The 20,526-nt window shown below is 43.2% G+C and overlaps 5 protein-coding genes across 5 annotated transcripts; 3 read left to right on the plus strand and 2 right to left on the minus strand.

The window, feature by feature from the left end:
* Nucleotides 1-5,904: 5,904 nt before the first annotated feature.
* Nucleotides 5,905-6,363, minus strand: LOC125517334 (uncharacterized). The gene has a single exon (XM_048682532.2). The coding sequence runs from the start codon at nucleotides 6,361-6,363 to the stop codon at nucleotides 5,905-5,907; it is 459 nt and encodes a 152-aa protein (XP_048538489.2).
* A 1,012-nt stretch (nucleotides 6,364-7,375) lies between these two features.
* Nucleotides 7,376-8,179, plus strand: LOC147964307 (uncharacterized). Its single transcript, XM_087529913.1, has 3 exons — nucleotides 7,376-7,471; nucleotides 7,565-7,732; nucleotides 7,832-8,179. The coding sequence occupies exons 1-3, from the start codon at nucleotides 7,376-7,378 to the stop codon at nucleotides 8,177-8,179; spliced, it is 612 nt and encodes a 203-aa protein (XP_087386039.1).
* A 76-nt stretch (nucleotides 8,180-8,255) lies between these two features.
* LOC147964308 (uncharacterized) lies at nucleotides 8,256-8,974 on the plus strand. The gene is made up of 3 exons (XM_087529914.1): nucleotides 8,256-8,267; nucleotides 8,360-8,527; nucleotides 8,627-8,974. The coding sequence occupies exons 1-3, from the start codon at nucleotides 8,256-8,258 to the stop codon at nucleotides 8,972-8,974; spliced, it is 528 nt and encodes a 175-aa protein (XP_087386040.1).
* Nucleotides 8,975-10,616: 1,642 nt separating this feature from the next.
* Nucleotides 10,617-13,514, minus strand: LOC147964309 (uncharacterized). The gene is made up of 10 exons (XM_087529916.1): nucleotides 13,428-13,514; nucleotides 13,093-13,333; nucleotides 12,432-13,004; nucleotides 12,273-12,338; nucleotides 11,843-12,170; nucleotides 11,542-11,737; nucleotides 11,358-11,456; nucleotides 11,006-11,268; nucleotides 10,836-10,911; nucleotides 10,617-10,745 (listed from the first exon to the last, which is right to left on the minus strand). The coding sequence occupies exons 1-10, from the start codon at nucleotides 13,512-13,514 to the stop codon at nucleotides 10,617-10,619; spliced, it is 2,058 nt and encodes a 685-aa protein (XP_087386042.1).
* A 4,684-nt stretch (nucleotides 13,515-18,198) lies between these two features.
* Nucleotides 18,199-19,822, plus strand: LOC147964310 (replication protein A 32 kDa subunit B-like). Its single transcript, XM_087526852.1, has 9 exons — nucleotides 18,199-18,291; nucleotides 18,374-18,481; nucleotides 18,559-18,656; nucleotides 18,751-18,792; nucleotides 18,895-18,972; nucleotides 19,067-19,154; nucleotides 19,230-19,360; nucleotides 19,581-19,649; nucleotides 19,744-19,822. The coding sequence occupies exons 1-9, from the start codon at nucleotides 18,199-18,201 to the stop codon at nucleotides 19,820-19,822; spliced, it is 786 nt and encodes a 261-aa protein (XP_087382978.1).
* The last annotated feature ends 704 nt before the right edge of the window (nucleotides 19,823-20,526 follow it).

A 20,526-nucleotide genomic window follows, 5' to 3' on the forward strand; every position in this document is an offset into this window, starting at 1 on the left:
GATAGTTCAGTGTGCCATGCTTTACGGATTAGAATCGGGACTTCAACGACGTTTTGAACGTCATGGAGCATATGAGATGTTCCAGGAGTTGAAGTTAATATTTCAAGCAAATGCCCGGATTGAGAGATATGAAGTCTCCAATAAGTTCTATAGCTGCAAGATGGAGGAGAACAGTTCTGTCAGTGAGCATATACTCAAAATGTCTGGGTATAATAATCACTTGATTCAATTGGGAGTTAATCTTCCAGATGATTACGTCATTGACAGAATTCTCCAATCACTGCCACCAAGCTACAAGAGCTTCGTGATGAACTATAATATGCAAGGGATGAACAAGACTATTCCCGAGCTCTTCGCAATGCTGAAAGCTGCGGAGGTACAAATCAAGAAGGAGCATCAAGTGTTAATGGTCAATAAGACCACTAGTTTCAAGAAAAAGGGCAAAGGGAAGAAGAAGGGGAACTTCAAGAAGAACGGCAAGCAAGTTGCTGCTCAAGAGAAGAAACCCAAGTCTGGACCTAAGCCTGAAACTGAGTGCTTCTACTGCAAGCAGACTGGTCACTGGAAGCGGAACTGCCCCAAGTATTTGGCGGATAAGAAGGATGGCAAGGTGAACAAAGGTATATGTGATATACATGTTATTGATGTGTACCTTACCAATGCTCGCAGTAGCACCTGGGTATTTGATACTGGTTCTGTTGCTAATATTTGCAACTCGAAACAGGGACTACGGATTAAGCGAAGATTGGCTAAGGACGAGGTGACGATGCGCGTGGGAAACGGTTCCAAAGTCGATGTGATCGCAGTCGGCACGCTACCTCTACATCTACCTTCGGGATTAGTATTAGACCTAAATAATTGTTATTTGGTGCCAGCGTTGAGCATGAACATTATATCTGGATCTTGTTTAATGCGAGACGGTTATTCATTTAAATCAGAGAATAATGGTTGTTCTATTTATATGAGTAATATCTTTTATGGTCATGCACCCTTGAAGAGTGGTCTATTCTTATTGAATCTCGAGAGTAGTGATACACATATTCATAATGTTGAAGCCAAAAGATGCAGAGTTGATAATGATAGTGCAACTTATTTGTGGCACTGCCGTTTAGGTCATATCGGTGTAAAGCGCATGAAGAAACTCCATACTGATGGGCTTTTGGAACCACTTGATTATGAATCGCTTGGTACTTGCGAACCGTGCCTCATGGGCAAGATGACTAAAACACTGTTCTCCGGTACTATGGAGAGAGCAACAGATTTGTTGGAAATCATACATACAGATGTATGTGGTCCGATGAATATTGAAGCTCGTGGCGAATATCGTTATTTTCTCACCTTCACAGATGATTTAAGCAGATACGGGTATATCTACTTAATGAAACATAAGTCTGAAACATTTGAAAAGTTCAAAGAATTTCAGAGTGAAGTGGAAAATCATCATAACAAGAAAATAAAGTTTCTACGATCTGATCGTGGAGGAGAATGTTTGAGTTACGAGTTTGGTGTACATTTGAAACAATGCGGAATAGTTTTGCAGCTCACGCCACCTGGAACACCACAGCGTAATGGTGTGTCCGAACGTCGTAATCGTACTTTACTAGATATGGTGCGATCTATGATGTCTCTTACTGATTTACCGCTATCGTTTTGGGGATACGCTCTAGAGACGGCCGCATTCACGTTAAATAGGGCACCATCAAAATCCGTTGAGACGACGCCTTATGAACTGTGGTTTGGCAAGAAACCAAAGTTGTCGTTTCTGAAAGTTTGGGGCTGCGATGCTTATGTGAAAAAGCTTCAACCTGATAAGCTCGAACCCAAATCGGAGAAATGTGTCTTCATAGGATATCCAAAGGAAACTATTGGATACACCTTCTATCACAGATCCGAAGGCAGGACTTTTGTTGCTAAATTCGGAAACTTTCTGGAGAAGGAGTTTCTCTCGAAAGAAGTGAGTGGGAGGAAAGTAGAACTTGATGAGGTAACTGTACCTACTCCCTTATTGGAAAGTAGTGCATCATAGAAAACTGTTTCAGTGACACCTACACCAATTAGAGAGGAAGCTAATGATGATGATCATGAAACTTTAGATCAAGATACTACTGAACCTCGTAGATCAACCAGAGTGAGATCCGCACCAGAGTGGTACGGTAATCCTGTTCTGGAAGTCATGCTACTAGATCATGATGAACCTACGAACTATGAAGAAGCGATGGTAAGCCCAGATTCCGCAAAATGGCTTGAAGCCATGAAATCTGAGATGGGATCCATGTATGAGAACAAAGTATGGACTTTGGTTGACTTGCCCGTTGATCGGCAAGCAATTGAGAATAGATGGATCTTCAAGAAGAAGACTGACACTGACGGTAATATTACTGTCTACAAAGCTCGACTTGTCGCGGAAGGTTTTCGACAAGTTCAAGGGATTGACTACGATGAGACCTTCTCACCTGTAGCGATGCTTAAGTCTGTCCGAATCATGTTAGCAATTGCCGCATTTTATGATTATGAAATTTGGCAGATGGATGTCAAAACTGCATTCCTGAATGGATTTCTGGAAGAAGAGTTGTATATGATGCAACCAGAAGGTTTTGTCGATCCAAAGGGAGCTAACAAAGTGTGCAAGCTCCAGCGATCCATTTATGGACTGGTGCAAGCCTCTCGGAGTTGGAATAAACGCTTTGATAGTGTGATCAAAGCATTTGGGTTTATACAGACTTTCAGAGAAGCCTGTATTTACAAGAAAGTGAGTGGGAGCTCTGTAGCATTTCTGATATTATATGTGGATGACATATTACTAATTGGAAATGATATAGAGTTTCTGGATAGCATAAAGGGATACTTGAATAAAAGTTTTTCAATGAAAGACCTCGGTGAAGCTGCTTACATATTAGGCATAAAGATCTATAGAGATAGATCAAGACGCTTAATTGGACTTTCACAAAGCACATACCTTGACAAGATTTTGAAAAAGTTCAAAATGGATCAAGCAAAGAAAGGGTTCTTGCTTGTATTACAAGGTGTGAAGTTGAGTCAGACTCAATGCCCGACCACTGCAGAAGATAGAGAGAAAATGAAAGATGTTCCCTATGCTTCAGCCATAGGCTCTATCATGTATGCAATGCTGTGTACCAGACCTGATGTGTGCCTTGCCATAAGTTTAGCAGGGAGGTACCAAAGTAATCCAGGAGTGGATCACTGGACAGCGGTCAAGAACATCCTGAAATACCTGAAAAGGACTAAGGATATGTTTCTCATATATGGAGGTGACAAGGAGCTCATCGTAAAAGGTTACGTTGATGCAAGCTTTGACACTGATCCGGACGATTCTAAATCGCAAACCGGATACGTGTTTACATTAAACGGTGGAGCTGTCAGTTGGTGCAGTTCTAAACAAAGCGTCGTAGCGGGATCTACATGTGAAGCGGAGTACATAGCTGCTTCGGAAGTAGCAAATGAAGGAGTTCATATCCGATCTAGGTGTCATACCTAGTGCATCAGGTCCAATGAAAATCTTTTGCGACAATACTGGTGCAATTGCCTTGGCAAAGGAATCCAGATTTCACAAGAGAACCAAGCACATCAAGAGACGCTTCAATTCCATCCGGGATCTAGTCCAGGTGGGAGACATAGAGATTTGCAAGATACATACGGATCTGAATGTGGCAGACCCGTTGACTAAGCCTCTTCCACGAGCAAAACATGATCAGCACTAAGACTCCATGGGTGTGAGAATCATTACTGTGTAATCTAGATTATTGACTCTAGTGCAAGTGGGAGACTGAAGGAAATATGCCCTAGAGGCAATAATAAAGTTATTATTTATTTCCTTATATCATGATAAATGTTTATTATTCATGCTAGGATTGCATTAACCGGAAACATAATACATGTGTGAATACATAGACAAACAGAGTGTCACTAGTATGCCTCTACTTGACTAGCTCGTTAATCAAAGATGGTTATGTTTCCTAACCATGAACAAAGAGTTGTTATTTGATTAACGAGGTCACATCATTAGTTGAATGATCTGATTGACATGACCCATTCCATTAGCTTAGCACCCGATCGTTTAGTATGTTGCTATTGCTTTCTTCATGACTTATACATGTTCCTATGACTATGAGATTATGCAACTCCCGTTTGCCGGAGGAACACTTTGGGTGCTACCAAATGTCACAACGTAACTGGGTGATTATAAAGGAGCATTACAGGTGTCTCCAAAGGTACATGTTGGGTTGGCGTATTTCGAGATTAGGATTTGTCACTCCGATTGTCGGAGAGGTATCTCTGGGCCCTCTCGGTAATGCACATCACATAAGCCTTGCAAGCATTACAACTAATATGTTAGTTGTGAGATGATGTATTACGGAACGAGTAAAGAGACTTGCCGGTAACGAGATTGAACTAGGTATTGGATACCGACGATCGAATCTCGGGCAAGTAACATACCGATGACAAAAGGAACAACGTATGTTGTTATGCGGTCTGACCGATAAAGATCTTCATAGAATATGTAGGAGCCAATATGGGCATCCAGGTCCCGCTATTGGTTATTGACCAGAGACGTGTCTCGGTCATGTCTACATTGTTCTCGAACCGTAGGGTCCGCACGCTTAAAGTTACGATGATAGTTATTATGAGTTCATGCATTTTGATGTACCGAAGTTAGTTCGGAGTCCCGGATGTGATCACGGACATGACAAGGAGTCTCGGAATGGTCGAGACATAAATATTGATATATTGGATGACTATATTCGGACACCGGAAGGGTTCCGGAGAAGTTTCGGATAAAACCGGAGTATCGGAGGGGTTACCGGAACCCCCCGGGGGGGTTAATGGGCCTTATGGGCCTAATGTGGAGAAGAGGAAGGGGCTGCCATGGCAGGCCGCGCGCCCCCTCTCCCCCTAGTCCGAATTGGACAAGGATGGAGGGGCGGCGCCCCCCCTTTCCTATTCTCCCTCCACCTCTCCTAGTTGGACAAGGAACGGGGAGGGGAGTCCTACTCCCGGTAGGAGTAGGACTCCTCCTGCGCCCTCCTCTAGGCCGGCGCACCACCCCCCTTGGATCCTTTATATACGGAGGCAGGGGGGCACCCTAGAATACACAAGTTGATCCTCGTGATCGTTCCTTAGTCGTGTGCGGTGCCCCTTGCCACCATATTCCACCTCGGTCATATCGTTGTAGTGCTTAGATGAAGCCCTGCGTCGGTGGAACATCATCATCGTCACCACGCCGTTGTGCTGACGGAACTCATCCCCGAAGCTTTGCTGGATCGGAGCCCGGGGAGCGTCATCGAGCTGTACGTGTGCTAAGAACTCGGAGGTGCCGGAGTAACGGTGCTTGGATCGGTCGGATCGGGAAGAAGACGTACGACTACTTCCTCTATGTTGTGTCAACGCTTCCGTTGCAATCTACAAGGGTACGTAGATCATACTCTCCCCTCTCGTTGCTATGCATCACCATGATCTTGCGTGTGCGTAGGAATTTTTTTGAAATTACTGCGTTCTCCAACACGGGCGCAGTAAAGTGCGCCTATCTCTGGAAAATACATAGGAGCTTCTGGGTGCTCCATGCCCCTATACGAATATTAAATGTAAAAAGTACCAAAAAAAATCAAAAAAACTGAAATTTGGGGATACCAAACCTGGATTCCCAATCTACTTCCCTGTGAAATTTCTCAGTGTTTTTTTAAGCTTAATGTTCATATAGAGGGTGTAGCATCCAGGTGCTACAAATCCGCTTCCATTTATCCCTCTAATTTATTTGACAAAGGATGGATTTTATTGTCTAAGTGTCTAACTATACTCTATCAGCATGGCCGCCATTGACGGCGTGACCCGCCGCAAAACCTGGCTGTCTTCACCGGTGCTCCGGGAGGCATCGCCGGCGCCACTGCCCTAGCTCCTGAACACAAAGAGGCAGCGGTCGCCATTGCCATCGCCGCGCCTGCAGGCGTACAGATCAAGGCGGTCTCCCTTGCACAAGCCGCTCTCCTCCACGAGCCGCCTCCACTGGTGCCCCACGACCAGGTACGCCTTGCAGGGGTTGAGATAGCGGAGGTGGGCGTCCCTCTCGCGACTGTCGGCGTCGAGGAGCTTGACCGGGACCGCGTTCTGGGCGTTCAAGCCGTCGCCGCGGAGCTCCTCCAGCTCCGGGAAGAGCTTGGGGATGGGGCCGCCCCGCACCTGCTCCTTGGTCAGGAGCAGCCTGTTCTGCCCCGCCTGGACGTCGGACTGCTCCAGCGCCTTGCACAACACCCAGTCGGCATTGTGCACGCCGTGGCTGCCCATCACCTGCCGGTGGCGCACCTCCTCCGCCGGATCGATGCAGCCGCGGGAAGTCATGGAGCCGTTCATGCGGTTGGGTGGGGAGATCTGTCGTGCGTACGTTTGTGTACGTTCGTGTTAGAGCAGACCTAGCAACCTCCATTACAAAGGAAGTTGTGTTACGCGGTTCAACCCGGCGCGCGCCACTCAGTCGCTGACGTCACGAAGGCTTCGGCTGATACCACGACGTCGAGTGCACATAACTATCCCGCGTAGATGGTTAGTGCGTATAGGCCAGTGGCCAGACTCAGATCAAATACCAAGATGTTGTTAAACGTGTTATCTTGAAATAACCGCGAACGCCGACCAGGGCCAGGCCCATCTCTCTTCTAGGTGGTCTCAACCTGCCCTGTCACTTCGCCACAAAGATCCACACAGAGGGCCGTTGGGACAAAGGTCCTTTCAGCCCCCAATCCGTGAATCACTCGCGGGTGCTCCACGAGCCGACCCGTCTTTAGTCACCACATTTATCATATATTATGTATATAAGTATATACCCGTGACCACCTCCTGAGTGATCACGACCCGATAGTATAGCATGGCAAACGGACAAGAATGTAGGGCCACTAATGGCAAACTAGCATCAGGATTGCAGGTAAAGGTAACAACAGTAGTAGCAAGGACAGACTATGCATCAGGATAGGATTAATAAAAAGTAGTAACATGCTACACTACTCTAATGCAAGCAGTAGAGAGAAGAGTAGGCGATATCTGGTGATCAAAGGGGGGGCTTGCCTGGAAGCCCAGCCGAGAAGGAGGGGTCGTCAAGGACGCGGTTTTTGTCCTTCGCGTTCCATTCACAGGGGCAATCCAGTCTGCTAGCGCTAGCATGTGGATTCGCATTGCATGTCGGCCAGGAAAGAGTGGGACCGATGACCGCTCTCGTATTCATCTGTATATCAATTTATCACCCCTCCACTCCCACCGTATTCCACAGTAACGGGCCCCCCTTCCCTGCCCCCACCACCACACTGCCCCCTTCTTCCTCATTTGTCTCTAGCAAAACAGAGCATTGACCACGAGCTGTTCTTTCTTAGCGTCAATGGTGCCTAGGAATGGCTACACAGGAGAAGGAGGGAGCTCAGTCATATCCACAAATCTAAGCCATGGCAGTGTTGAATCAGGCGAATCTCTTCAGGTTATGTTTGCTCCCCTCTCTTTTCCCACTCCCCCCTTTTTCTTTTGGTCAGATCCGCTTCTTCTTAACCTCTTTTCATCTTCTGATCTGCAGCCCGTCCAACCTACGGCCGATGTACCTCCAGAAGAGATTCCGGATCCAGAGTTCTTCGGCATAGATACTTCCTCTCCACATAGGTGCCATCACGAAATGCGTCCAGCAAGAAAAGTGGCTTTCGTCTACGCGGCCACAGGCAGGAGGTTCCTTGGATGCCCTCTCTCGGTGAGCATTTAGTATCTGATTCAATTATCTAATTTTTTGCATTTCAGTTTGTAGACATTCAAATTTCTTCTATATCATCCCAATTTTATCTGTATGCAGGGACCTGATAGGTGCTCCTGGTTCATGTGGATAGATGAAGCATGGGGTCCTGTACTTAGCCGTTCATTAATACAACTCTGGGATCAGGCTCTCCTAGACTCTGGAAGAGCAGCAAGGTTGCAGACAAAGAAAAAGGAAATGGAGCAAGCATACTTAGAGTTGTGGACTGAGAGGAGCAATATGGAGATTGAAAACCAGCAGGTGGTCAACAAGTTGAAGACCACAATACTCGACACTGAGATTAAGATGTCAAGGAGGTTGGAATTTCACACTAAGATGTGTGTGGCATTTATTTCTTCAGCCGTTACCCTTGCTTCAGTGCTCGCTTATGTGCTGTCTGCACACTAGTGTAGTTTGTTGGTGATCATGTATGTGCTGAATTAGGATGTTTCGCCACATTGTATGACCATTAAGTTACACCAGTATGTTTTATTCTGTATGTTTGCTCCCCTCTCTTTTCCCACTCCCCCCTTTTTCTTTTGGTCAGATCCGCTTCTTCTTAACCTCTTTTCATCTTCTGATCTGCAGCCCGTCCAACCTACGGCCGATGTACCTCCAGAAGAGATTCCGGATCCAGAGTTCTTCGGCATAGATACTTCCTCTCCACATAGGTGCCATCACGAAATGCGTCCAGCAAGAAAAGTGGCTTTCGTCTACGCGGCCACAGGCAGGAGGTTCCTTGGATGCCCTCTCTCGGTGAGCATTTAGTATCTGATTCAATTATCTAATTTTTTGCATTTCAGTTTGTAGACATTCAAATTTCTTCTATATCATCCCAATTTTATCTGTATGCAGGGACCTGATAGGTGCTCCTGGTTCATGTGGATAGATGAAGCATGGGGTCCTGTACTTAGCCGTTCATTAATACAACTCTGGGATCAGGCTCTCCTAGACTCTGGAAGAGCAGCAAGGTTGCAGACAAAGAAAAAGGAAATGGAGCAAGCATACTTAGAGTTGTGGACTGAGAGGAGCAATATGGAGATTGAAAACCAGCAGGTGGTCAACAAGTTGAAGACCACAATACTCGACACTGAGATTAAGATGTCAAGGAGGTTGGAATTTCACACTAAGATGTGTGTGGCATTTATTTCTTCAGCCGTTACCCTTGCTTCAGTGCTCGCTTATGTGCTGTCTGCACACTAGTGTAGTTTGTTGGTGATCATGTATGTGCTGAATTAGGATGTTTCGCCACATTGTATGACCATTAAGTTACACCAGTATGTTATATTCTGTATGTGCCAACTGAGTTCTAGTTTGCAGAGCCCGAATTAAGTTGTTATTTATCCCTAAATATTTTATTATTACCTCCCTTGGCAAGATCACTCATGTTCGGTTTTGTTTCTATTGACCGCGTGCAAGAATTGTTTTCCATTGAAAGTGTTGCATATTAGAGCTGCAAAAGTACTCTTGCGAAAAAGCAAGAAGTTTGTTAAGTTCTTCAGATGATACATATAAAGTTCCATAGGCATTTCTTCAATTTTTACGCTGTGATAAGTATACAGTTTGTTGCTTCCTGTCATCAGTACCCATTTTCAAACAAATCACTAGAGTTATCCTTTTTTTAATATTTCGACTACGATGGTGCTTATGCAATGCATATTTTTCTGTTTAATCGAGGATGTTTTCCGAAGTCGCATATGTACTAAGGGGGAAACGGTTCATTCTCTTGCCCAACCAGGTTAGCTGAAGACCACTGCCAACATATAGTGTACTGTTTCCAATTATGAAGTTTGGTCGCATTATACCTATGCTTCATTTGTATCATGCAAATATCCGTGGCAAAACAAAGGATTTGACCTCAGGGCCATATTCACTATAAACCTCATGATTAAGAAGGTACTCCTCTCTTCCCTTTATAAAACCATCAATCAAACGCATTCCCAGTACTTTAACAATGTTGTATCAACATATTCAAGTTAGTTGCCTATTTCCCAGAAAAAGTGATTAATCAGATCGTGAACTTATTCCATTCGTCCTAATGACCAGGGGCGGTGCCAGCTATCTGGCATGGTTTGGCTGCTGCAACACCTATAATTTTCTGTAAAAATACCTAGTACACTGCTTCCAAATTTACAAATTTAAAATCGCTTAGGTTCAGTTCCTGTTTGGCTTTGTTGGTGGATTTGATGAATTTTTATGTAGGGTCAGTGATCTCATGACTGTAGGGCTCTACACCGACTAGTCAGCTTGATAAACTGGTCAGAGACTTGCAAGTTGTTGCTTTACTCCACAGACGAGCAAAAACATAAATATACTATCCGGACCGCTATGTCACTATTGCCAAAATACTAGAAAGCCGAAACCCTCATGAAGTTTTGATCATTCATGGAGGCGGCAAGGCACGCAGTAGAAGACATTGAACTGATAGCGGCTACCGTTGGTGATCAGTCTGGGCCAGACAGTGAGGACTCTAGGGTCCAAGGACAACTAGGCTAGTGTGTCACACTAATAATTATATATGGGTTCCACCTTTATAGACTCCGCCATATCTACAATTTATTTCTGCCTTCTGAACTGCTAATCACCCCTGCTGTTATGTGGTATTTTGAATGATGCCACATTGGTCCGTATGCGAAACAATTAACTGAGAACAGCTTGCAAATTTAATAAATTAACATGTTCACCAAGTGAAAGCAAATTAATTCTGATCACATCATAGTTTTAAAGACCGAATAGTTTGGGAAGTTCTATGAATTCTCTTCTGAGGCTAAATAAACATTCCATTCAAGTAGTCCATCCACTCCCGGCAAAATAACTTGTTCATATTGTCCTTTTTGCGAACAAGTCAATCCTTGATCTTGTCGTTCTTGCTAATAAGGCAATCCTTGTACCTCGCAGGCAGATGACCAATGTTACCTTCAGAACCAAGCAAGTCCACAAGCATGTTCATCCTAGCATGCATGACACCGTCACCCTGCGTTTGTTAAAAAATTAGTTATAGGTCGCAAATCAACATGCTAACCCACTTGTTCTGCAAGCATCTTCATTGTTGGAAATTCCTTACCGGGTTCATGTCCCTTTTCAGTTTAGTTCCCATCCAATTCCTTCCAAAGTGAGTAGCATATATGCCCGTGTCTTCCCTGAAAATCATGTCAAATTCAAAAAGTCAGTAACTATGCTTATAAATAGACACGATTACATAAAGTAAGCATTATTCACACAACAAATCATTACTTTCTGCATATCCCTGTTGCCAGTCCCCTTGGGAAGCATGTATTCCATGACCTCATGTCTGGCTCCCATCCAGAGAAGAATGACTTTATGCATATCTCTATAGCCTTGTGAAGCTCGTCTGCAACCTTCCTGTGCCTGAGCTGAATTACCTTATCAGACTCGTCACCATTGTTCATTGTTGGGTCGAGGACAAAAATCTTCGCCCTTGGAAAGTCCCATATGTATGTAGACCATTTGAAGTCGAACTTAACTGGCAACACAACCTGTTAATTGGAAAAAAGGCACTGGAGTTTATTAAAGAAACATTATTTATCAAATCTTTTAAATCACTTTTGTCTTTTTAAAAGGTCACCTCGGTGCACTTGTGAACCTCGAAAGTGATATGCGGCCCCATGAACATGTCCTTGATGTACCTCAGCTTTGAAATGTTGTCTCCTCTGCTAACATGGTTCTGCATGTTTCGAATTTATGAGTAACACTTAGCTGAAGCATGGAATTTTTTGTATTGATCAATGATTTCAACTGAAGTTCCTCACCACAAAATCTAGCTCCAGCCAATGTCGCCAACATCCTTCCCCTTTTGCAGCAGCAAAGACCGCATCCATCTGTTGGTACCTTCTCATCACCAATGTCATCAGCACACTATCCACCTCACCACCATCGCGTAGCATCTTACGGAGCCGCTCCCCACTGATGTCCATGTATTTTGGGTTGGTGCTGATAATCCACATGCTGCACAGTTGAAATAGAACATATTGCGGTCAACAAACTAGGCTTTACCAATGGCAAGGATGAAAAACGAACTCGAACTATGGTTTTTTCCTGCTGAGAGCTTACTCTTTTAGCTTGTTCGCGTTCTCCCTATAGAATAGCTTGTATATCTGCACTACATTCGCTGGAGCTCTAGTAGGAGGGTCATAACCCATTACAAAGGGAGACCTTGCATATTTCCCAGGCCTCACCACCCTCTTTGGCTGAGGCTGTGTGCTAAATGATCCCTGTGACATAGTGACGTTGAGGTTGATAGCCGCCTCCTCTATCTCCTCCCTAATGTCAAGCTCGACAGCAAACATCTGGCGGTTGAGGCTAACTGGAGAAGTCCTTGAAGATGTACCTGCAAACACTTGGTTTGGTGCTGGAGTGGCAACAATCTGCATTCCTGAATCTGCATGGCGAACACGGCAAGGTTAGCACGCAGGTCATGACCTAACTGTATTAGCTGTATCTATTAACATTTAACCCCAGCTGGTAAAAGAATCACGGTTACCTTCAGGAGTTTGCATCTTGGTTGCTACAGAACCAGGCGTGCTGTTTGCGGAAGCAACCGACACGTCTGAAACAAGTTAGTAAATAATGAATTAGCTTCCCCGATTCATTATTTTTTCAGTCACAAAGGATGATCCATCATACTGATTTTAAACCATACCGTTGGCCGTTGAAACGGCTGTAAAAGCATTCATCAAGTCCGTCTTCCTAAGACCTGACATTACAACTTTGAACTTCCCATGCATCTCTGGAGGATCTATTGATAAACATCCACCTAAGTCCTCATCCTGTCCTGAAGGAACTATTGACAATTGATTATTTTCAACACCATCCTTTTGGTTCTCTGCAGCTTCATCAGTTCCTGTTGCTATTTTTGGAGAGTATATAACTTCATTTCTTGCCGCCCCACACACCACTGACATCTCCAAGTTGTTCCCTGTAGTATTGTCCAACAGCCCTGTCGCATTGCCAACAATCCCACTGTGCAACCTACTGTATTCATCTGCTGCTTCAATCAGATCATCTATTGCTTTGTTTGCTTCTTCTTGAGCACCTTCAGATTCTTCAGAGCTCTCTATCCTTGCCCTCTTCGGTGTGTGCCTCCTTGATGTAAAAACCTTCTTTCTTTTCACACCTAATTTGCTCTTTGCCAATGGTTCCACGTTAGCGGAAGCTCCCTCTGCCGACTCTATGCTTAGTGCATTCTCTGCATCCCCTTGAACCCCTTGAACATCTGAGAAATTACACAACAAACGGGTTAGACAGTTGACAGTTTTTATTCTAAGAACAAACATAATTCTATTTCTTGCGAATTACAATACCTGCTTGGGTTGAATAATTGGGCCTCTGCTTTCGTGCCCTCATTGCATCAGTTATCTGGTTGATGTCTGCAATTATCTTCTCAGTTTCTAAGAGTATTAACCCGTTAGTATCATTGACAATCTCATCCCATCCTTCTGCATGTCTCTTGTTTAATCTTGCTCCCTTCCTTGATGCCTCATTTACAGCTGTCTTGCACTTGTTGGAGTACTGCTCGACCTTGTTGATAATAATACTTGCAAACTGAATTTTATCGAAGTTTTCCCAATAAATGATGTCAGTTTATGTTCCATATATTACTTACTCATCAATATATTTGACCTATATCAAAACTTACATCTGTGAACACTTTATCACCCCCAATTCCCTCTGTGCTGCACCCAATCCCGTATCCATCAGTTGTTTTCTGAGCTGCTGTTGCCATGGTATTACGGCTGTAGCATACTGTCCCCAGATGCCTTGGCTGTAAATATTTATCCAGAAAGGTTTCATCATTGCAAAGCAATAAGCAAAGGTGACTTATCTATATAAACATACCAGACAGAGTAAAAGCAAATGGGAACCATGCTAGTACGAATATGACATAAGCATCAAGTCATCTCATAGTTAGATATGCTAGCAACGCGGCCATTTGTAACAGCTCAATCAATAGGTATACCACACATGTCCTACTAACTGAAAAACAATATCCTTTCCATCACAAGATTATTTTACTATACTTGTTTTGTATCTTAACTTACTAGTAGATGTCCATACACTACAATCTCTGCATCTTTCCCAGTTGTCGTGTCTTCATCAATAACATCAGAGATAGTCTTCTATGAGTATTCCTTGCACCTAGGGAACACATCGTGGGGCAGGTTCTTATCTTCTCGTTCGAGGTTGTCAAGATAGAAAACCTGTGACATGAAAAAAATTTGTGATTAATTGTTTCGTCACAAGTTGAATCCGAAGCAATGACATTCGCTCAAACCTGCAAGACGAACGTGCATCCAGTGAGATTTGACTTCAGTTTCCCACCTAGCAGTTCAGACTTCACCCTACCAGCAGAAGAAAGGAGCTCTTCTCTAATGTACCATCCCCAATTGAACATTTGAATCATATCAGGTATGTGCAAGGCATTCCAATAATCTGTCATGAAATAGTTGTGCTTCAGCGGAGGTGCCAGGAGGAAAGTCATCGCGCAAATTGCGAAGGCAACCTTGAACTTGTCTGCTTCAGCCTTTGTCATAGCTCTGCCATACCGAATCTTCACTATGTTAACTATGGGTGTGATCTTTTTTTCTCCATTGCCGATTCCTAAGATCTCACGTACAGTACCTGCCACGTGCGGCGGTGCATTCTTGTTAACAGGAGATCCTACTGATGGCACCCCCAGTACCTTGCCGACGTCTCCGTCATCGAAAGGTAAGTCTCTCCTAGCATCAATTATGATAGCAGATGCCTTCTCGTCAACTTTGCTCATAAGCCACATGGATTGTTGCCTGTTTGCCTTTATTATTGCTGGTAATTCCAATAGTCCTTCGAACCCCATCTCACGTACCAGAGCCTTTTTTTCTTCAGACAGCCCATCAATCAAGGCCTTCATCTTTTTTATGCTACTCCTTGAATTTATTGGGTTTTGTGATGCCTTCTTCTTGCCCTTTCTAGCGCCATCTGACTCTAACTCTTCTGGTGTACCGATGTGTTGTGTAGGATACACATCGAACCCTTCTGATGATTCCTCATCGGATTGCTTGTAATCAGATGAGGACGAACCAGACACCATTTTCTGCGATGTATTTGGAAACAAAGTCAGGCGACATATATAATATATATCACGATTAAAAAAAGATGGTCATCATTGTTGTATGAACCTAGAAATAATTATCAGTTTGTCAATCTCTACAAACATCATAATATTTCCCCCAATTGTACACTCACAACAATACAGTCAACATAGTAAGAATGATTTTCTAATCTAAACCATTACCAATCCTTCTAAGTTATCCTTACAGCCGACGGACCTCTAAAAAATCTTTAATCCCACTGTGTATAAATACTGAATATACAAGCCATACTATAGAATGCAGATCGACACAAAATTAAGTCCACGGATATTGTATTCTGTTAACATGTCCTCTCTTGTTAAGCAGTCATTCTCATGTTTTTCACATTTCTTCCAGACAAAATAGCTTTTTTTATGTTAAGTTCCAGCTAAGAATTCATTTGTGTGCAGATATAAAAAATGGACACTAAAGCTCCCTATTTTTAGATCATTTTCCAAAAGCTTACTACTGATATGTTGACCCCCACCGTGCATATTTTCTTTATAAATGCATCGTTTTACTGTTTGCTGATGCAAACCATTAACACTTATGAATTGTAACACTTTGCTACCACTATTATTATCACAGAATCTAATGGGAGTTCTCTTCAACATCAGGTATATAACATCCATGACATGCATCAGGTATCTCAGGTTAGAGTTAAAAAAAACTCCATGCCGTGCATCAGGTATTCACAACTTCCATAAAGATGTATCAGGTATCTCTAATCTTACCCTAAATATCCCATCCCAAACAATTGCAAACAATCAAGAACAAGAAAAACTACTTGCGTTTGGAAATGCCACAGAAACCAAACTACTAAAATGATAAATATGTTGTTAAAGATCCAATCATCAGGGAGGAAATCAACAAACACTGCCCAACTCGAACAACAAACATGTGGTACCTTTTTCCAGTAGAACCAGTGAGGAGCTCCTAGTTCTTCATCCTTGGGGAGAAGGAGCTCCTAGTTCTTCATCTTTTTGGGGAAGGAGCTCCTAGTCCTTCATCCTTGTTTTGAAGGAGCTCCTAGTTCTTCATCCAGGGTGGGAAGGAGATCCTAGTTCTTCAGCCTTGGGAGAATGAGAGAGGAGCACCAAATGCGAATGAATGTATGACAATGGACTCTACCCTCTCACAGCTCTTCCCTTCAACAAGTGTTAGGTTCTAGGTGTCTAGACAAGTGTTTGGAATCTTTTTGTACATGACACACAGCTACCCGCCCTTGGCTTCCAAAAAGCCCTTGAAATCTGAGCCACAGTAGATTCAGTTACAAATGACTATTTCACCCTCCTGCAGAAAGCACGCTACATTTTATTATTAGTTTATGAAGCAACTGTACTCAATCTGCTGAGCTCAAAACATTGGGTTATTATCTTTTTTTCCAATTGTATTAATTATCTAATCCACTAAATGCCATATGAAACGTGGATCCATTAACGTTCATATTTTGGTATAGTTGTACAGTATTAAACCACCTTGTTTCTAACGGTCAAATACAGCCAGAATGAAATGTACAGTTGTCTGGTGTTCAGATAGAACATCCAAACAAGACTGTATACTACAACGGTTGGCACACACAAACGAAAGGTTCTGTGTTGATGGCATTCAGGTACATTAATTGTTGAATATTAAGTGCATATGTAAAAGGCATACTCCTTGGTTCACTGCCAGCTTCCCCGAACTTCTTTGATCTTATTAGGTTCTTCGGCACATGAATATTAAGTTCATTGGTACAAAAAAATTGCACCTTCATGAAATGTGTTCCTTTTTCGTCATCCATAGATCCCTAGGGCATGGCTACACTTGTGCAAAATGAAAACATGCATGACGGGTACAAAAATAACTTGGTGGGTGACCAGGAAATGTAGAATGCAGGGAATACAAATTCTTGATAGTTCAACACCATCCACTTAACTAAAAGCTCGACATTTAAATCTACTGCTTACTTGACACTACTAGCATTGAAGCACTTCTTAAGAAGACGGATGATGCCGGTCCTAAGACTCACACTAATGATAAGGTTGCAAATATAACTAAAGGAAGGTACTTTCCTGGTTTGCTAACCCATTTGTTCCCACTTAATCCGAACCAACTATTCATTTCCCAACCCAAGCAGCCCCGATTGCGATCATGGCTGCCACTGGTGCGGTGGACGCGAGTGCAAGTTGTAGCACCTTGTTCATCGTCCTGAGGTTCCTGATCTCCCTGTTCCTATCAGCCATTTCCTCGATGAACTCGTCTCGGTCTTCTGCCACCTCCCGCAGCTTCACTCGTTCATCTTGGATTCTCTTCTGCATGTATTCCTCCAGTACATCCTCCCACACGTAGACCTCACACGCTCTCCTCTGAACCTGTACATAAAAATCAAGAAACAAGAGCAAAAGAATCTTTAGCCAGTGCAGGTACTGAACGGAATCTGCTACATTTTGTCTTATCTATATATTCTTACCCCATAGTTCACGCAGCTGAAGTAGAACTTGTCCTGCCTTGCCACCGCAGATCCAACTTTCCTGGCGCATGGTATGCCGCATGCACATCAAAGTATCGGATTTCCAGTCGACATGTTCTTGCAGAAGAAGTGCTTTGTTCTTGCAGAAGAAGTGTTGTGCCGATTCATGTTCCATTCCACTCGTATGTATAGACCTTGAATTTATTGTATGCAGCTGTCTACAACCAACCATAGTACGCATGCTTTCGGCGCTACTGAAGGGGGCAGTGTTCGGGTCGTGCCCATACGACGCGCCAGTCGAACAGTAAAGTTGTGAGGTCAAATCGACCTTATCTCTACTGCATCGTTGTTTGAGAGGAGTGCATGGTCGACTGGTCATTTTGACTCACCCATGAGCTGTGCAACACTCTGGATAGTAGGGCATGGGCGACATGGCGTTGTACCACTCCTCTCTAATTGATGCATGTTTTCTATTATTTTAATACGCCCACTTTCCCTCCTCATCTACTCCACGGCATACACTCCCTCTTCACATGAATTGGTTAATCAACAATTCTCCATTGGGAGAGCCTTAAACTCGTCATTGGTATCTCAGAGTCAGTTTGCCCCATTTTCATATCAACACTGAAAAAAAACTATTTTCCTTAACCGTGTATCCCACTGAGAAACAAGTCAAAAAAACTGCATTATCATTCAGATAACGCCTCCCTTGGATCCCTCCTGCCCAGCTCCCACCTACATGTCAAATCAACTTAAACTGCTGCCCTGCTTGAACTCTCTATACACTAGTACCTCAAAGCTGTATATAACTCAACCATCCCTACCTCGTTCTCCTACACACCAATGTCATGGATCACAATGCCGACGAGACGGATGCTCTGTTCACCGGCGAAGCCATGATGGTTTCCCCCACACGCTCAACTGCCACTACTGTCATCCCCGTGAGTATTGCCACCGGCCTTTGCTTTCAAACTGGCATTGCAAAAATCATTGATATTTTGTTAAACCATATTAAATGTACAGGCTCATCCATCCACTCTCGGGCCTATGACAATTAAGAAGTTGTATGATGGATTCCTGGAGGACATAGAGCGTTACCCTATCGTAGTTGACGGAGACACCGTGTCATCAGTGAGTCTATATATAAAATCATTTAGATTTTCAAAACCATCCACTAGCTGTTCTTAATATATGTCTTCATTTGATAGGTGATCCTGATAGGAACTGTTTCACACTCTACTGTTCGAATGAATCACTGGTCCTTCGATCTACAGGATGCCACAGGGTTAATCAACATATCTTTCTGGTACTAATTTCATCGTTAGTAAACTCCTTGTATCCAAAGAACTTCAGAAACAATGCATTTAACCTTTTGCTCCATTTTTTTGTTCTTCTGTCAGGCCGGAAACAACTTCCGACTTTAAACTTGCTTGGTCATCAAGGTCTGATTTATGTATTAAGATAAAAACAATAATTTGCAGTCCTAGTTTTTCAACTAGTTGGTCAACAAGCCCACTGTTTCAATCGTTACATCTTATTTGTAGCAATGGCGACTATTTTCAACTATTTGGCAAACCTGCCATGAATGACAGATTCCTTCAGATTAAAGCTTTCAAGATCAGGTTATTTTAAACCGCATCTTTTGTTCTGTGTCATAAATTTTTCACATATAACATTCTTTTTTACACATAGCCATACATTTTAAAAATATTGCAGGTTAATCGAAAACTACAATGACACCACGCACCACTACTTGTATACCATACACACCACATTAGACATTCGTAAGAGAAACACCCACAAGGTAATTCTTTGTGTTTTTTGTAAAACGTACCTAAATGATACATACATTCTTTCTCACATACATTACCTCTCATAGGCAAGAATGGAACCTGACTCCACATCATCAACTGTTTTCCCAAAGGGGCCGTCAATTACCCCGTCGGAGGTGCCCTTGCATTCGTCAACAAAGGACAAGATATTTGCCATCCTGCGAGACCCAGCTTACCGGTAAGTATTGTATGGCTGGTACATAAAGTTCTTTGATTATTACGAAAGCTAAATGCAATATCCTGAACTAAGTTACTTTGACCATTAAACATGTATATCCACAAATCTCACAAATAACATATAGGTCCCCGTGCCATGCACGACCAACAGTTAAAACATAAAGTTCCATGATCCATCCAAAGGATAACTCCATTTTTTTCTCACATTTGCCCTAACACAGCGATATTCAGCATGGCGTTAGCTTGAAGGTAATCCGTAGTGCACTGGACATCAGCCAGGACGAGATAATGTAAGACATCACATCATTAAATTCATTTAGCCTATTTCCTTATTCAACTTATAGTTGACACATTTTCCGATTACAACTTGGCATAATTAACCAGGCAAGTCATTACGGAGCAAATCTACATTGGGATGATATACACAACTGTTGATGACAACCACTTCAAGTCCTCCATCTGAATTGGTCGATTATCCCTGCGTTAATTATTAGAGCTAAATAATGTACTTGAGTGTCAGACATTTATGGTTAAGCCATTCTGTGGATTTTCAGTTAGACCTATCATGATTGTAATATTTATTTCATCACTTTAGCAATTCTCTCAGTTATTTTATTATGTGGTTTCCATTTCCCAATTCTCTCGGTTATTTTATTATATGTGGTGTCCCACATCAATACTTTATTATCTGGTGTGCCATATCAACACCTTTTTCCTGGCGCACCTGCTGGATAGGTGCCAGTGTGCCACCCTTACACCCCATACCACCCTTCTTCCCCAAACTAACATCTGTCGTTCTTTATCCACCATGGACATTGGCCAGATAGATTTTTCATCTCGCTTAGATAACAATATTTTGAGTGAGATTTTCATCAGGCTAGGATGCACTTGATCCCTTGTTCGTAGTTCTATAGTGAGTCCTAGATGGTTTGAGATCTGTACCTCCCAGCAGTTCATCATGGAGTATGCTCGCCGCAATGCTCCAGCCGTCCTCGGATTCATTGCTGCATTCGAGTGCCTCTTCGAGCTGCACGTACGTCTTGTGGATGTCGTTGCTTCCCCTCCTGATCCAGGACAAGCTGCTCTGCTTGCTAGGGTCGACGTGGCAACCTTTGCCATGGAGAACATCCTTGCATCTGAAGCAGGTGAGTTGCTTGTCTTGGTCAG

The sequence above is a fragment of the Triticum urartu genome, chromosome 6A (genome assembly GCF_056163025.1).
Source record: "Triticum urartu cultivar PI428250 chromosome 6A, HENAU_Tu73, whole genome shotgun sequence".
Lineage (NCBI taxonomy): Eukaryota > Viridiplantae > Streptophyta > Magnoliopsida > Poales > Poaceae > Triticum > Triticum urartu.

What these genes read in the sequence shown, in the direction of transcription:
- LOC125517334 (XM_048682532.2), bottom strand. Translation starts at nt 6,363, where the DNA reads ATGAACGGCTCCATGACTTCCCGCGGCTGCATCGATCCGGCGGAGGAG.
- LOC147964307 (XM_087529913.1), top strand. Translation starts at nt 7,376, where the DNA reads ATGGTGCCTAGGAATGGCTACACAGGAGAAGGAGGGAGCTCAGTCATA. An exon ending in AATCAGGCGAATCTCTTCAG is followed by an intron (nt 7,472 to 7,564) that starts GTTATGTTTGCT and finishes TCTGATCTGCAG; the next exon opens with CCCGTCCAACCTACGGCCGA. An exon ending in TCCTTGGATGCCCTCTCTCG is followed by an intron (nt 7,733 to 7,831) that starts GTGAGCATTTAG and finishes ATCTGTATGCAG; the next exon opens with GGACCTGATAGGTGCTCCTG.
- LOC147964308 (XM_087529914.1), top strand. An exon ending in TCCTTGGATGCCCTCTCTCG is followed by an intron (nt 8,528 to 8,626) that starts GTGAGCATTTAG and finishes ATCTGTATGCAG; the next exon opens with GGACCTGATAGGTGCTCCTG.
- LOC147964309 (XM_087529916.1), bottom strand. Translation starts at nt 13,514, where the DNA reads ATGGCAACAGCAGCTCAGAAAACAACTGATGGATACGGGATTGGGTGC. An exon ending in AGCCGTTTCAACGGCCAACG is followed by an intron (nt 12,339 to 12,431) that starts GTATGGTTTAAA and finishes AACTTGTTTCAG; the next exon opens with ACGTGTCGGTTGCTTCCGCA. An exon ending in AGGTTCACAAGTGCACCGAG is followed by an intron (nt 11,269 to 11,357) that starts GTGACCTTTTAA and finishes TCCAATTAACAG; the next exon opens with GTTGTGTTGCCAGTTAAGTT.
- LOC147964310 (XM_087526852.1), top strand. Translation starts at nt 18,199, where the DNA reads ATGGATCACAATGCCGACGAGACGGATGCTCTGTTCACCGGCGAAGCC. An exon ending in TTAATCAACATATCTTTCTG is followed by an intron (nt 18,657 to 18,750) that starts GTACTAATTTCA and finishes TTCTTCTGTCAG; the next exon opens with GCCGGAAACAACTTCCGACT. An exon ending in CTGCGAGACCCAGCTTACCG is followed by an intron (nt 19,361 to 19,580) that starts GTAAGTATTGTA and finishes GCCCTAACACAG; the next exon opens with CGATATTCAGCATGGCGTTA.